We start from the raw sequence: 17,396 nt of genomic DNA, 5'->3' as shown, positions 1-17,396 counted from the left end.
GGTTGGCAATGAGTACACCCAGATCCATGACATTCTTCTGTCTTCTCCCCTTTGTACTTAAAGTCAACTTGATACATTTTTCACAAGGTGCATATACTTTTTTTTTAAATAGAAAAAAAAAAACACCCGTGGTGGATTCATGTCAACGTATGGCAAAACCAATACAGTATTATGAAGTAAAATAAAGTAAAAATAAATTAATAAATAAATAAATAAATAAAAAGCATAAAAAGCTATACTTCTTTCAGTCAGTTCAGTTCAGTCGCTTAGTCGTGTCTGACTCTTTCTGACCCCATGAACCGCAGCACGCCAGGCCTCCCTGTCCATCACCAACTCCCGGAGTTTACCCAAACTCATGTCCATCAAGTCGGTGATGCCATCCAGCCATCTCATCCTCTGTCGTCCCCTTCTCTTCCTGCCTCCAATCCCTCCCAATATCAGGGTCTTTTCCCATGAGTCAACTCTTCGCATTAGGTGGCCAAAGTACTGGAGTTTCAGCTTTAGCATCACTCCTTCCAATGAACACCCAGGACTGATCTCCTTTAAGATGGACTGGTTGGATCTCCTTGCAGTCCAAGGGACTCTCAAGAGTCTTCTCCAACACCACAGTTCAAAAGCATCAATTCTTCGGCACTCGGCTTTCTTCACAGTCCAACTCTCACATCCATACATGACCACTGGAAAAACCACAGCCGACTAGACGGACCTTTGTTGGCAAAGTGATGTCTCTGCTTTTGAATATGCTGTCTAGGTTGGTTATAACTTTGCTTCCAAGGAGTAAGTGTATTTTGATTTCATGGCTTCAATCACCATCTGTAGTGATTCTGGAGGCCAAAAAAATAAAGTCTGACACTGTTTCCCCATCTATTTCCCATGAAGTGATGGGACCGGATGCCATGATCTTCGTTTTCTGAATGTTGAGCTTTAAGCCAACTTTTTCACTCTCCTCTTTCACTTTCATCAAGAGGCTTTTTCGTTCCTCTTCACTTTCTGCCATAAGGGTGGTGTCATCTACATATCTGAGGTGATTGACATTTCTCCCGGTAATCTTGATTCCAGCTTGTGCTTTTCTTCCAGCCCAGCGTTTCTCATGATGTACTCTGCATAGAAGTTAAATAAGCAGGGTGACAATATATAGCCTTGACGTACTCCTTTTCCTATTTGGAACCAGTCTGTTGATCTAAGTCCAGTTCTAACTGTTGCTTCCTGACCTGCATACAGGTTCCTCTATACTTCTTTAATGCTACCAAAAAATACTCAAATAGAAACCGACTGTGTTACTTTTGAAAAGTATCTCTCAGACAGTTCTGGTAATAGCTGTTTTCTTTTTTTCTTAACACAACAAAGAGAACATCTGGGCTCCAAAGCACACCGAGTACTGCTTCAATTCCCCTTGACTCTGGCCTCCCTTCTAACTATGGTTTCAAGCAAAGTACTTCACACTGATCTCTCCATTCCCCGTCGGTGGAAAGGAAGGACGTCAGGCTCTGGCATCTTGAAGTACACATTCCCGGCGGGGGCTCCCTGGGGGAGTCTCACCGGCCCCCTCCTTCCCCACACACTCATGTTCACTCTCACAGGCTAGGACACCAGGTCATTTTTATGATGCGGCTTCAGTATCCGATAAACTTAAGTCACTGCTGTAAGATAGAAGCTAGAAATGAATCCCAAAATGAAAACAGGAATATAATGTTTCTAGAGGAAAACAAATACTTCTAGCAAACAACCTACATCATGTTTCTTGACTTGTAATTTAAATCAAATCCTTGAGGCCTCTTACACCTGAGGTTCCTTAGAGAAGGGGCAGTTTCAGGGTGAATCGCTGGGTGGGAGAGCAGCTTCTCTACTGGATGAGACTGAAAACAGACCCTGAGGCAGGCGGGCCCAGCACAGCCCCAGTGAGGTCTGGGAGCTGCGTCTATAGGGAAAGCAGGCAGACATCCCTGGACCTCTGGCTTTCTACTTCCTATTCTCAAAATGCATGTTTACAGCCAACACCCTCATCTGAGCAAAAGAACCTCTTGGACACATGACACTCAACAGCACACACAACATGAAATCAAAATCAGCAAAAGGGATGCAGGAAATGCTCAGCATACAGTGTTCAGCAAAACAGAAGCCAAGTGTAAGACAACTACATTATAAGCATACTGTGTGTGTGTGTGTGTGTGTGTGTGTGTGTGTGTGTGTGTGTGTGTTCAAACACAGGCATGCACATGTTCATATGTAGAGAAAAAAACTGTAGAAATATCCCATAAAATTAAGGGGAAATGGTAGGATGTTTTCTTGTCTTTATACCCTTATCTTTGTTATCCAAATAGCCTACACTGATTATAATGAAGAAGAAAAACAGTCTGTTCTTGTTTAAGTAAAGAAAAGCAGTACTGAGAACAGTACCTACTTGAGGGCTCACTATGTGCAGGACTCCTGCTCATCAGGTCTTACACACTGACCTCAGTCAATCTTCACCATAAGCCGACAGGGTGGGTACTCGGGGTGGCATTCCGGTATGTCCATGTGACTCTATCAAAGGGCCTCCTGCAATGGGCACCTGAAAAAGCAGGGACCAACAAAGGAAGGACCCTGTTTAGAGACAAACCCAGGAAGCCGGCTCTCAGGCAGCGTGACTGCACGCAGGGAGGATGCCCCAGCAGAAAACTTCACCTTTCTGCTCTTGTGACAGCCCACGCAGAGATGCCCTCTGCATGTCTAAGGCAGAGATGTCACAGGATGTGGGTGAGCAGAACGAAAGGAGAGGCACTAAGGAATGAACTCAGCATGCATCAGACACTCACCTAACATGGAGCTAGGACCAGGGGGAGGCTGAGTAAGTCTCTGCCCAACGCTGAAAGATGTGAGAACTGTCATAAACAAATGGTAAGATGAAACACACGCTCAAAGGAGACGCGGTTACCTGTGGCAGGCAGCAGGACAGAAGGCTGGAAGACCTTGCTGAGGGGACAGAAGCACCGAAGAGCGTGCTGTGCGTGGGGCAAATGCACTAGCGTGATGGAGATGAAACTCTGCTGAGGATACTATTGGAAATCTGAAACTTCTCTTCCAAATTACACCGTCCCCTTCCCAAGAAGCATCTGGATCCCTGGAATAACTGAACACAAAGGCCATGCCACCCAAAATAAGAGAAGCACTGGGCAGCTTTCTAATACACCCTTTTTCTACCAGGACTTTACCAGACAGGTCAACTCATCAAGTAGTTCCATGACACCCCCCTTCTCATGAGGCTCTTCTGTCTGCTTCCCTGTGTAGGAAGATGGGTAGCTCGGGAGGGACTCAGGAATTCTGTAGTACTGTAGTATTTGCTACTGAAAAAAATCCGTGTATAGGTGAACCTGCGCAGTTCAAGGTTGTACTGTGGAAGGGCCAATAATGTTTTCACTCCTTTTTCTTCTTTTAAAAAAATTCTGTTCATGATTTTATAAAGGCAAAAGCCAGAGGTAGCACAGCCTTTCCGGCATCTTTGTCAGCACTCCAGCACCGGCAAGTGCAGTTATTACTGTTTTGCCTACAGCGACACCTGCAGATCCAGAGCAAAACTGCAGGACCTATAGCCGCCAAAGTGAGACCAGACAGATGGGATCCAGCTGCTCTGAGAGGTGTCCGATGTAGCGATTAGGATGTTGATGCTACTGGTTTTGCATCCCTCTCCTTCCAAAGCAACAGTAATGTCATCAGCATTTCCGAAAGTTTCCCGGTGGTATCCCTAGAAGTCCTTTGAGCACAGTTCACTGGGTCACGTACAATAGAAACACTGGGACTCTAAGCAGTACTTTTTACAGTATCTTCACTTCAGACACTGTGAAGCTGTGAAGCTTCATATACCGTGAAGCTCCTCTGCAGAAAGTAAGCATATTCTCAAAGCTATCTTGTATGGACAAGGAAATCTGTGTGCCCAAATGCTCTCTTCTCTAAGGAATAAAACTGGGCACCTTAAGCACTGAGGTGGCATGTGGATTTACGTGTTAAAAATCTGTACATTATTTTATGTATAAGCAAAAATGTACACTGCAAAAACTTTAACCCATGGTTGACAGGGCCTAGGTTGGGGACAAGGAGTTGACTCCAAAGGATGATTTGCCTGTAGACTGAGAGAAGCTGCCATCACCACTACCCAATACCGGGCAGAACCACCAGCAAATGGGTAGCAGGCAGGAGGAATCAGAAATCAGCCATCTCAAACTGGAAATCAGACTCTAGGTGACTGGTTTCTGGACAGGGTGCCCAGGAAAGGCAGTGCTCCTGTGTGGCTACCTAAAGAGTAACTGTCTTAGGTTATTTAAGTAACAGAATCCCCAGATCTACAGGGGCTTCCTTGATGGCTCAGACGGTTAAGAATCTGCCCACAATGCAAGAGGCCTGGGTTCGATCCCTGGGTTGAGATCCCCTGGAGGGGGGAACGGCTACCCACTCAGTATTCTGGCCTGGAGAATTCCATGGACAGAGGAGCCTGGCAGGCTCATGGGGTCACAAAGAGTCAGACACCACTGAGAGACTTTCACTTTCTTTCTTTCACTTCCCAGATCTACAGTTCACAGGATAAGTGATTCTGGGCACTAACTGGAGGGACTTGGGGGACAAGGATGGCTTTCACGTTCCATTTCAGAGCTGCCCCAGCAGTACCTTTCAGATCGAGCTAGAGATTTGGACCACAATGTCTTATTTTGTTCATGGAAAATCAGCAAGTACCTGAAGGCCAAGAAGGTTCAGTCCCTGGAACCACTGAGCCTGTAGCATCAGTCTAAGGTTTTCTGGAACACACCCAAGTCTTCAGTCTATACTTATACCAGGGTAGGATTCACAAAACTAATGCTGATACTAACCCAGAACACAACTCATTGGTCTAAGAATAGGGTCTCTGCAAAACAACAAGGCAGCTATTCTAATCTATTACTCATGAATCAAAAACAAACCCCCTCTTTTAATAGAGTTTTTAGACATTATAAAAAGAATGCAAAAAATCAGTAAAATGAAGTATACAACTCATTGTTGAAAAATTAGAAAATAAAAAAAGAAAAAGAAAAATTAGAAAGTATAGTAAGGAAGAACAAAGGCAATGAAAACCACTCACAATTCCACTCATAATGTATTTCCTTCCAGGCTTTTCTCACACATACAGTTAACCCCCTCTTGAACACATGGTGGTTACAGGCACTGATCCTCCATGCAGTCAATCAGCCTTTCAGGCTCTGCTGTCTTGCCCCAACCTGTCTCCAAAAAATTCATTTTCCCCAGAACAGGTCACAGGCAGAGTGCGAGGAGAGGGAAGAACAGAAGGGAAGTTAAGTTAGAAGGGATGAGACAGGAGAGGCAGCCCAGGAGAGGGCAGGGAGCGGTCCTATTAAAGAGGGAAGAAAGCAGATTTGCCTAAAAACAGCAACAGGCCAGGAGCAGCATGCTCTTTCAGACACTGCCTCAGCTCATACACAAGGAGGTATCAGCTTTTCTCATCCAAACAGGGGCAAGGAAGCACCAGGAAGCAGAACCTCTGAAAAGTGAAGACAAGTACCAACACAGGGCCTGACTGAAGCCCTACCACTCAGTAGCTGTATGATCCTTGGTTCATTCAATAGCCACGACAGCCAGTGAGGCAGGTGCTGTAACTACCACCTTTGCATTGCAAAGGCAAAAACTGAGGCACAGAAAAGTGACCCTGCTTGCCCAAGATAATACATTTACTAAATGGCAGACTCTGGGGGGAACTCTGGGTCCACAGTCCCCCGTATCTGACAACCTCTTCACGTGTCCATTAGACCAAGAGGATCGTAGGCCTGCATCCCAGCAGTTACTTCTGCAGGGGAAGAACAGAATCAAGACTCTGAGGAGAAACTTCCAGACTGAGAAGCAGGTGTTGTGAGAAAGCATAACTCTATGAACCCAGTGCTCTAACTCTGGTTCAAACTCTTAACTGGCTGTATGACTGTGGGCAGACTATTACCTTACCTTACAGAAAGAAAAAGGAAGAAGACTGAACTAGTTGACCTATAGCTTTCAAAATATACAAATAATATACAACTCAATAACAAGAAAACAAAGAACCCGAACAAAAAATGGACAGGAGACCCAAACAGACCATTTCTCCAAAGAAGACATACAGATGGCCAACAGGCACATGAAAATATGATCAAATCACTATTAGACAAATGCAAATCAAAACTGCAATGACGTATCACCTCACACTGGTCAGAATGGCCATCGCTAAAAAACCTACAAATAATAAATGCTGGAGAGGATGTAGTGAAAAGGCCAGCCTCCTACACTGTTGGTGAAAATGTAAATTGGTACAGCCACCATGGAGGTTCCTTAAAAAACTAAAAATAGAGTTACCACAAAATCCAGCAATACCACTCCTATATCCAGAGCATATATCCAGAGAAAATTCTAATCTGAAAAGACATATCCACCCCAGTTTACAATAGCCAAGACATGATAGCAATGCAAGTGTCCATCAACAGATGAGTGGACAAAGATGTGATACACACACACACACACACACAATGGAATGCTATTGGGCTATTAAAAAAAAAGAAGGAAATAATGCCATCTGCAGCAACATGGAGAGACCTAGAGATTACCATACCAAGTGAAGTAAACCAGACAGAAAAAAACACAAATATCATATGATCTCAAAATCTAAAAAAGATACAAATGAACTTATACACAGAGCAGAAGCAGACCCACAGACACAGAAAACAAACTTACAGTTAACAAAGAGAAAAGGGTAGATAAGTTGTAAGTTTAAATCATCAGACACATACTACTACGTATAAAACAGATAAACAACAAGATCCTACTGTACGGCACAAGGAACTATATTCAGTATCTCATAATAAACCATGATGAGGGAAAAGAAAAGGAAAAGAAAGAAGCAGCCAAGCAGAAATTCTTACTTGGGAAGAGCTGGTGACTCCCTGGGGACTTCAGCAGTGCCAGCATCTGCTCCTGGTGCCTCTGCCTCCCCAGAGCTGACAGCCACTTCCTGCAGGGCACCCTGTGGGCCTGGGGGCTCCTGAGGCCCACCTGAGTCTGTGGTGGAGTCTACCTCCACCTCCTGAACCGGGGCTGGGACTGGCTCCTGCTCCACTGTGGCAGCTGCCACCGCCGTGGCCTCCTCTTCTTCCTTCCTCCTGATTTTCTCCTCCAGCTCTTTTCTCCTCTTTTCATCATCCTGACGGGCCATGTGGTCAAAGGTTTTGAATACCTAAAATCAAACAGCAATTCAGTGTTGAGTTCATCTGCAAGTACTGTATCACACATTCTGTAGAAATACAGCAAAATCTGTTAAAAAAAAAAAAAGAATGAAAAAGCAATAGATAAGAAAATGTTCCCACTGGCAAAACGGAAATGCACTTCAGCTTCACCAAAAGCCACTACGTAAACAATCTTTAACAGGGGAGTTCCAAAATCAACGAAAAAGTGAAACTTACAAGCCAAGGCTCACAATATTTACATGCCTATGAGCCCAACATTTAAGTCAAAAGGATGTATAACTAAATGGTCTCATCTATCATTACTTCTATAGCCCCAGAGAGTCTTGTTCAAAATGCAAAGAACCCATTGTCCTGGTGCTGAGAGCTATAAAGGCCCCAACAACTCAGATGCTAAAAGGGAAGATGGGGAATTAGTTGAATTTCAATCCACAATACAGGCCGGCTTGCTGGATTGCTGCTATCATCCTACACTGCATGGGAGGAGGGACAGTGCAAGTCTTACCCTGGGAATTCAAAAGACATTCACAATGTGCCTAAAGCTTGCCAGGAGCACCAAAAACCCAACGACAGCTCCCACCCTTGAAGAACTCAGTTTCCTGGCATGTGGATCAGTCATTAATCTTTCCTGGGACACAGTCACAACCAAAAAAGTGCTGCAACTCTCCATCCAAAAAGTGCACAGGAAAACGGCATTTTGCATGCACTATTCTAGGCTGCACATAACCCTGAAGTGTGGCCAGGACAGACCCAGAAGTGACAAGTCTGAGAGGAAAGGCTGTGATAGATACATGTGATGCCATCGGAATGTGGGTGCAAACGAGCATTCTGGCGAGAGCGAGCTAAGGACATTTCTTAGAAGAAGGGGGTCTGAATCAGACCTTGAATGAGAGGTACATCTTCCAGAGGAATGACAGGAGGAAATGTCACAGCACCAAGAGGTGGGCTCATCAAGAAGTATCTCTTATGGCAGCTGGAGACAGGAAAGCCAGAAGATCCACCTTGAAAAGTTGGTGGGAGGAGACTCTTACATTCAATCCAGCAACTATGCTCCTTGGTATTTACCCAAAGAAGTTGAAAACATGTACCAACAAAAACCTGTCCACGGATGTTTATAGCAACTTTATTCATAATAGCCAAAACTTGGAAGCAACCAAGATATCCTTCAATAAATGATGGGATAAACAAACTGGTACATCCAGACAATGGAATATTATTCTGCCATAAAAAGAAATGAGCTATCAGCCATGAAGAGGCATGGAGGTTATTTAAATGCATATCAGTAAAAGAAGCCAATTTGAAAATGCTACACAATGTGATTCCAACTATATGACACTGTGGAAAAGGCAAAACTTTGAGACAATAAAAAGAGCAGTGGTTGCCAGAGGTTGAGGGCAGAAAGGAATGAACAGGTAAGACTACACAGGATTTTTTTAGGGGAGTGAAAATACTCTGTGTGATGTCATAATGAGGGATGCATGTCATCATACATTTGTCCAAACCTCATAAAGTGAACAACACTAAGAATACCTCCAAAGTGAAGTCTGGGTTTGGGTGACTATGATATGTCAATGCAGGTCCATCCATTGTAAGAAATGAACCACTCTGGTGGGGGATATTGACAATAGGGGAAGCTGTAGGGGTGGGGGTGGCAGGGGGTAAATGGGAATCTCTGTACTTTCCCCTCAATTTTGTTCTGAACCTAAAACAACTCTAAAAAGTAGTCTTAACAAAATAAAAATGTTTTAAAGTGTGTAGGAGTCAGTTTCCAAAGGGTTAGAATGCAGACAGGGGCTAAGTAACTGCTGTGTGCACTGGGCAAGAAGACAGAACAAGAGAAGTTACAATGTCAGTGTTTTTATAAACATTCTCTCACAACCCTCAGGAAAATGCTGTTAGGAAGACAGCACTGATATTCCAAAGATGAGGGAAGACTAAGCTCAGAGAGTACCTTGCCCAAGATCCTGCCAATGAAAGAAGAAAGTAAACAATTATACAAGAAACACATTAAACACTGAAAGGAAATGGAGGCAAAAGAAGGCAAGGGAAATCCTAAGGTTAAAAACTAGAAACAGTACCTATCTCTGCTTCTCCAGAGAACCTGAGCCCCTGCCTCACTCCTCTCACACCCATGTCAATGACACCAGACACCAGACCCACTGCCCTCAGAGCCATTCATCTTCCTGACACACCACATCTTCATCTTAACTCCAGAAAAGAAGTAACAGCAAGGGCTCGCTCCAAACACTGGGGACCTCCCTTGGACCCCAGGCCTCATACTCCTGATGACACTGTGGCCCCCACTACCCTTGCTTACTCAGCATTCCTGCCTCCTCTAAGATGACACCTGCTTCACCTCTCACATCGCCGCTGACCTCAGCACTCATTTCAGAATGCTGGATTGCGGAGCTGGAAGACGTGTCCCTGACCTCCAATCAACCTTCTCAACTGACAGAGAGAAGAGTGATTCTCCCAAGACTTCCCAAGAAGCTCCGGGAGGAGCAAAAAGAGCTAGCTTTCCTGACTCTCATGGGGAGGTGGGCGGGGAGGGGGTGGGGGGGGCTACCTTTTAAGCAGGCTTCCCAAACTGAACTCCAGAATAAACACAGGTTCAACTGAAATGAACAAAATGTCAGTTTCAATTACTGTTTTCTTAAAATATACTAATAAATAAGGGAGTGGAATACAATTTCCACATGCATCTTTCCTGCTGAAGGTCCTTCAAACTGTAAAGCCTGGCTGTGCAAGCCCTTAGAACTGGGAGGAAAAGTTGAAGGTTTAAACCACACAAACATCCCATACCCCAAAATATCAGGGGAAAACAGGAGTTCCAGAATGCAGCACTACAATACTGCCATCCAAACTCTCTTTGCCTGAGTTCTGAAGAGACCCCCAAGCACCCCACTGCCCAATGCCTCTGTGAATAAAAGAACAGCTCCCCAGGATTTACCCTGATCTACTCAACCAAAATAACCAGAGGATATCTTTTAAAGTTCCTTGGGCAATGCTGACGATTGAGAACCACTTTGAAAAAACACTACACTCCTCTTAACTACCTGCTAGAAATTGTCCCTCCTGGTTTCCATGGAACTTACTGCGCTGCCCACTTCCTTCCATCCCCCTCCCACTCCCACAGCCTCTTGCTTCTCCAATTCCTTCTCTGGGGTCCTTCGTCCAAAGGCACCTTCTCTCTGCCGTGCTCCTTCACCTTCAGCTCCTCTCCTTCAAACCACTCTGATTCTTCTACCTCCCATGAGATTCAGTCCCACAATTCAACAGCCTATGGACAGAGACTTCTGTCTGAAATCTCCAATTCAACTTGTCTAAAACTAAGCTTCTTCCCCTAAACTCAGGTGACAGTTCAGTGAATGCATTACCAATATTACAGTGCCCTGGTCTGAAACCTTGGGTCACCGCTGGCCCATCCCACCCCTTTCTCTGCCCTGTTCCCCACCTCCACTTTATTAAACTGTTCACCAAGTCTTAACCTTTGAGAGTGTCTAAAACATAGTAGGTGTCTTACATACTGTTACCAGATTCATGAATTACCTCTGTCAGTTTACCTGTAAAACAAGGAAAAAGATCAACCTTTTCAGGTTGTTAGGAACAAATGACAACCTAGAACAAAAATTACATAACAACTACTTAGGTGCTCAGTAAATGGTCCTTTCTTTTTTCTGCAAAAGATCACCCTAGACAAAAGTGTTGCCACTCTACAATGGATTGGTTAAATAACAGAACAGAAAGATATGGAATCAGAAAAATGAAGTTTTGAGCTCTAGCTCTATGATGAGTTTGGTCAAACCACTTGATCTGCTGAACTGGCACCCTCATTTGCCACATAAAATTCAACCTTATCTACTTCACAGGCTTCCGTGAAATTATTAATTTGCCAAAGGATTTGCTAAAAACCATCTCTGATACACAGTTCTCTGATCACTCGGATGGTACTTAACCACTATAAGGATGAGGAACAGCCTGAAGTTTTCAAACTGAATAACAACCTCACTCCTCATTTGACCATATTATCTTTGGTAGTTATTCAAACATTCTAAGCTTTTGTTTCTTCATGCAGGCACTTAGGAAAGTAATATCGGACCAACCTGAAGCGAGTAAAAAGACTTCACGAGATAAACCTTTGAAATCACTTCATAAACTGTAAAGTGCTAGACGACAGTGAGAGGTATCGCCAGCATTTCCACCTTCTCAGGTTCCTGGCTCAATGCTTGACTGAGTATCCTCTGTCGATCCCATCAAAATTCCACCTCCTCTACAAAACTCGTCTTCATTTCCAAAAGATCATTTCTATTCCTTTCCTTCCAATGGCTCTGTCAGGTAACAGGCAAAGATCCCTGCTACTGTATTTCATCTCTTTAAATATAGCGTAAGTGTCCCAAGCAGAGAAACCATTATTTAACCATCCGCATAACCAGTGTATCTCTAATGCCTGCAGCGGCTGAGAGTGTGAACTCTTGCTTATTACATTTCAAATAGCCCGTCAACTACAGTGAATGACAGCCTCCAACAATAAGCTTAACCTGGGATGCACACATATATGCTCATATGTAAACTTATTAAGTACTATTATACTATGTCTTCGATGTAAAAAGTCACATTTCAAATAAGAGACCCACACCCATCATACAGCCTCCCTCTCGTCCAGTAGTCGTAATTCTGGGGTGTGCAGGTGTCCGTGCTGCCGCCGCCCCTTCCCCAGTCTAGCCTGCAGTTTTCATTCTCTGTCACTCGAAGGGTTACGCGCTGCTGGAGCTGACCGGAGCCCTAAGCTTCTGATATCCAAATGCACCCTATCGGACCAAGCTGCTCTAGAGCTGGCACCTCTCACACAGGAGTAAACTGATAACAGACCAGCATCTCGGCAGAAGCCGCGGCCGCAGAAGGCGGGTCGGGGGAAGCGCCAGAGGATGAACTGAGGTCGGCAACGGAGGAAGAGGCGGGCTCGCAGGAGCCTGAGCTCCCAGAGGGTGGGAGACTACGGGAGCGGGTTCGCGGGGGTCGGGGCTCCCACGATCTTCCCCACCTCACCCCGAGCTTCCCGCCTACCGCGCGTTACCTGCAGCACCAGCGCCTGCGCGGCCCCCGGGGGAAAGCCCATGCGGTCCGACGGGTGGCGCAGCAGGCGGTAGAAGTCCGTTTTGCGGTAGAGGAAGCCGAAAAGCACACGCAGAAAGTCCTGAACGTTGCCCACGTGCTGCAAGATGCCCAGCAGGGCCTGATCGTACAGCTCGGCCGCCCCAGGCTCCATGGCGTCGCCGGCCGGAGGAAAGCTCACTCACTGCGGGCGCGGCCCGGACGCCGGCCTATGGCCACTTCCGGTGCTCTGCAGTAACGGCCTCGGCCGCTAGCGCGCCCGGGAAACTTCCGGTCCGCTCTTGTTCGCCCCCGCGGTGGAGCTGGGCTGGACTGCGCTGGAGCAGACTGGACCCGGGCACCGCCCCTACTTGCCCCCGGGCTTCTCGGGTGGTCTCGCTGAGGAGCAGAAGTAGGCCCCGAAGCGCAAGAGGGCCCGGGGCTGCGGCATTGAGGGCGCCTAGTGGCCATGTTGGAAACTGGCGGAAAAGTTATAACGCGGGCAACAACTGTTACGTGAGCCACGCTGTTGTCACGTGGTTTGTGGGCTGTGTTCCAGACTGGATGTCCAGAAACAAGGCGGGACAGCGAGAACATTTTGCTTGCGAGTCCAAAGAGGAAAATGCGACCTTTCTGTTAGTGTGTTTCCTGTTACTAACGTAGTCGTGAGTGAAATGCAAGGTGATGTGCATAAATAAAAGAAGACAAGATTGTCAAGTGAGTGCACGTACCCGTATTAAATGGAAAGAGCTAGATGCAGAATAGAGAATCTGGGGTGCCATCCTGTGAAATATACATATACGTATGTGTATATGTGTGTGTAGTATATATGTGTACACATAGTATATATATACAAACAGCATGTATACGTGTTCTAAGGGTCTTTCAAAGCATAATCTGAAAAAGCATAACACAAATATATAATGAACACATCAGAGATTTATCCATTTTAATTGACAGTAACCAATGATATGATAAAGCTAGTTTGAAGAAGCTTTTCGAGGAACTGGGTATTTATAACTTTCAGAAAACAGAGTAAGATGGCTAGATTGGATACAGAGCTGGATGGTGTCCTATAAAATGGTGTAGATTATCTTTCCTAGTGGATAGAAATGATTTGCATCTCTACTGGCCTGAAATCTACAAGTTAACATGTATCTTCATAGTATATGGACTCTAATGAACTGTAAACAAAGTCAAACTCAGATAAATTGCTCTAGAGCAGTGATTCTGAAACTTTTTGGACTTAGGACCTATTTACAGGGGATTCCCTGAGGGTCCAATGGTTAGGACTCTGCATTAGAGTGCCCAGGTTCAATCCCTGGTCCAGGAACTAAGATCCCACAAGTGTGGCCATGGCCAAAAGGAGAAAAAAAAGACCCATTTTCATTCTTAAAATATATCAAAGATTCTTTGGAGTCTTCCATAAATTTTATGTGTGTTAATGTTTATTGATAGTTACCATATTGGACATAAAAACAAAATGTTTAAATATTTATGCATTTTAATATAATAAAAATATGTTAACATTTTTGAAAGAAGTAAGGTTCTTCACAAAGAGTCGGACACAACTGAGCGACTGACTGAACTGAACTGAACTGAAGGTTCTTCAGAGCAGTAAAAGTTTATGAGAAACAAAGCATCCTTTAAAATTTTTGCAAATCTCTTTACTATCTAGCTTAATTCAATTGAAGACAGCCAGATTCTCACATCTGCTGCATTCACTGCATTGCAGTATGGTGTTTTGATTGAAGTGTGAGAAACCCAGTCTTATACAAATAGCAGTTTAATTGCCTTTTCAAATAAATGTATTATTCTTGGAAACTACACCAACATTCAACAAATTGTAGTTTCTTAAAGATTAGTTGCACTGTGAAATCTGAAATTGTATCAATAAACGTCTCCTACTTTGTCACATTAATATCCATTGGTCTGTCCTAATAATTTGAGTGGATCTTTGTTCACAATCTAGTCTCTGTATACACAGAGCAAGGAGAGATGGAAGAAAGAGGCAGACCACTTCAGACTGGTAGGTAGGTTTAATAAGCAAGCAAAGTTACTTGTCCTGGGCAGCCACAAGACCAGTATATTTTCACGTCCACTTTGCCAAAATCACAGACGTTTATACAGACACCTTAACTGGGTTCAATCACATACACTATCCAGATGGTCTCAAAAACACCTTCCTCTCTCAAGGTGTTGAGAGGAAGATGTTGTTGAAAACAACTCTCGCTGTGGGAATGGTAGGCAGAGCATACATTACAAGGACAGAGGAAGAGGTGAGGAGTCTCCCATTGCCTGGGTCTAGCTAGAGGGTCAGCCAGGGATCGTGTTCCCCTGAATACCCCCAACAAACTTTTACACATGTGATTTTGTAAAATCAGAATGGAATAAGGAATGTGATGCAAGAATCTAACTATATTAAAAATGTATAAGGGCTTCCCTGGTGGTCCAGGGGTTAAGAATCCAGCCAATGCAAGAGAAATGAGTTCAGTCCCTGGTCCGGGAATATTCCACATGCTGCAGAACAACTAAACCCGTGCCCCACAACTACTGAACCCACGCACCTAGAGCCCGTGCTCTGCAACCACAAGGCACTGCATTGGGAAGTCCATGCGCCACAACTAAAGAGTAGCCCCCGATCTCCGCAACTAGAGAAAGCCTGAAGGCAGAAACAAAGACCTAGCTCAGCCAAAAATAAACAAATAAATATTTTTTTAATGTATGAAGCAGCTTCTCTGAAAGGGATACTGACCCCATCTGAAAGATGCTAACCCAAGTAACTTCGGAAAGCAATGGTGTCTGTAAGACTAAAGGCAAAAGGAATTGCATGTAAACACTAAATTCTAAAGTTGTTTTCCACAGGAGTGTAGGTTATCATTTCTCAGACTCCTACGTATGTATAAAGGTAATCAACAACTAAGTAAATGGTGAGGGTTATGGAGCCCGGCTTCTCATTAGTGGCATGAGAGGCTACAGAGAAGCAAGAAAGAAATCTAGAATGATTCATGTGGTTATGGGTTAGAACTGGAGGTATCAGCATAAACTCCTGTTTAGCTTAGTGTAGGTACAGATGGCTTTTCATAGAAATATTTCTAGAAATGTGTACACATACAGGTCAGTATTCACATATGTATGCCCTTGCTCTCTCAGCTGAGAGGATCAGAAGCAACAAAGCCCCAGCAGCAACACACACTGAATACCCAGATCCTGATTTCTAAGCTTATCTCCAGATGAAGGACTGGAACTCCTGGGAGAAATGGCTGACTCTAGGACTGGGATAGAAATATACAAGTTGAGCCTATACCATCTTATAATGCCAGGAAGTACGGAAGTGCTCAAAAAGGGAGGGAAAACCCACAGTGAAGGGAATATGTCAGAGGGACCTAGGAGCCAACTGGAAGAGTTCCCAATGGCCAAATGTGGAGCAAATAGTCACTATATTAAAACCCAAAGTTAAAAATGAGCATCCTTGGTTCCATACTGATAAAGATAGCATACTGAATAAATAATAAATGGAGGAGAACAATTTTCCTGTTCAGAAGAGTTCCAAATCATTTATGTAAACACTCCACCCTCCAGGAAGTAGAGCATAACCACTCACCCTTAAGTGTGGGCTGTGCATAGCAATTTCCCTGCAAAGAGTGCAGCATGCAAACAGGTGCAGGCACCCTTGACACGATGGGCTGAGACCAACTCTCTGCCTCGTGGTCTCCCTCTGAAAAACCCATCACCTTTGTCTAATCTGGAGAAACACTAGACAAATCCCATTTGAAGGACATTCTTTAAAATACCTGACCAGTCTTCAACTGTCCAGGTCGCCAAAAACAAAGAAAAGGAGAGCCTGAAACACTGTCACAAATGAAAGGAGCCTAAGTAGACATAACAACTGAGTGTTGTGGGGTGTCCTGGACAGGATCCTGGCTCAGAAAAAGGACCCTGGGTAAAATTATGGAAGTCTAAACAAAATACGGATTTTTGGTTAGTAGTAATTATCAGTACTATTTCATTCACGGTACACTGACAAGTGTATCACGCTAATGTGTTACTCGAGTTAATTTTGGGGGGTGGGTGGGGAGCATACAGGAACTCTCTGTGTTATCTTTGTAATTTTTCTGTAAAACTATTCTATAATAAAAAAAGTTTTCTTTTAGAAAAGTGTTTTTTAAAAAGGGATAACAATCTATAACCCCACTCCCCTCCCTCCCAGAAACAAGTGGAGCGTTGTGTTGGTGTTGGTGCAGGGAAAGAGGCACCCTGATCCCCTGCTGGTGGAGGTATGAATAGGGCAGATGCCCTGGAAGGCACTAGTCTGTATCCATTCAGTGCTACAGCTATGGTAGCTCCCCACACATAGACAGGAGACGTGTAAACACCTGCTCATTACACAGGTCCATGGTTCCATACCTGAAATCCCTTACGGGAGCTGAATTTCAGAATTTAGGACATTTTTTTAGAAAGGTAATTTGATGCTTACAGTACATTAGATATTAGACCTCATCAGGATCTGGAGTAGCAACATGAAATCAAACTTGTTAATGTGCTAAAATATATGACTATTCACATCAAGTTGCTTGAAGAGTGTAGGTATCCTATTTATGAAAAAAAAAAAAAAGACAGAATTGTGTCTGACTTTGCAACCCCATGGACTATAGCCCTCCAGGCTCCTCTGTCCATGGAATTCTCCAGGCAGGAATACTGGAATGGGTTGCCATTTCCCTCTCCAGGGGATCTTCCCATCCCAAGGATAGAACCTGAATCTCCTGCATTGCAGGCAAATTCTTTACCATCTGAGCCACCAGGGAAGCCTGTTTATAAAGAGTATAAATAGATACATGGTGTCTGATCAGTCTTTGCTGCCAAATGAGTTTGTCCAAAACTTACAAAAGAAAAAGACAAACGCACTAGGTTTTCAGAGTTCTGGGGGTTCTGAAATTCCACATAAGTGACTGTGGACTTATAGCAGAAAAATAATTGAGGGCAATCTGATTGCCCATTAACAAGGGAATGGATAAAAAACATCCTGTTCATTCACACAATGGAAAGCTGTCTCAGTTAAAATGATTGGACTACATCTCCATG

At 44.2% G+C, this 17,396-nt stretch overlaps 1 protein-coding gene across 2 annotated transcripts in view; it reads right to left on the bottom strand.

Moving 5' to 3' along the window:
* The window catches only part of NUDCD3 (NudC domain containing 3), a 69,938-nt gene extending 57,218 nt beyond the window's left edge, over positions 1–12,720 (bottom strand). Inside the window, exons 1-2 of one of the 2 annotated variants that reach the window (XM_052639140.1) lie at positions 12,298–12,720; positions 6,906–7,216 (exon numbers count right to left, since the gene is read on the bottom strand). In XM_052639140.1, the coding sequence (XP_052495100.1) occupies positions 6,906–7,216; positions 12,298–12,489 (503 nt within the window). In that variant the 5' untranslated portion in view covers positions 12,490–12,720. The remainder of the gene's footprint in view (positions 1–6,905; positions 7,217–12,297) is intronic. The other variant, XM_052639139.1, reaches the window with a different exon arrangement.
* Between the last annotated feature and the right edge of the window lie 4,676 nt (positions 12,721–17,396).

The sequence above is a fragment of the Budorcas taxicolor genome, chromosome 4, assembly GCF_023091745.1.
Source record: "Budorcas taxicolor isolate Tak-1 chromosome 4, Takin1.1, whole genome shotgun sequence".
In the NCBI taxonomy this organism is placed as follows: Eukaryota; Metazoa; Chordata; class Mammalia; order Artiodactyla; family Bovidae; genus Budorcas; species Budorcas taxicolor.
This window is presented reverse-complemented; position numbering and strand designations above follow the sequence as displayed.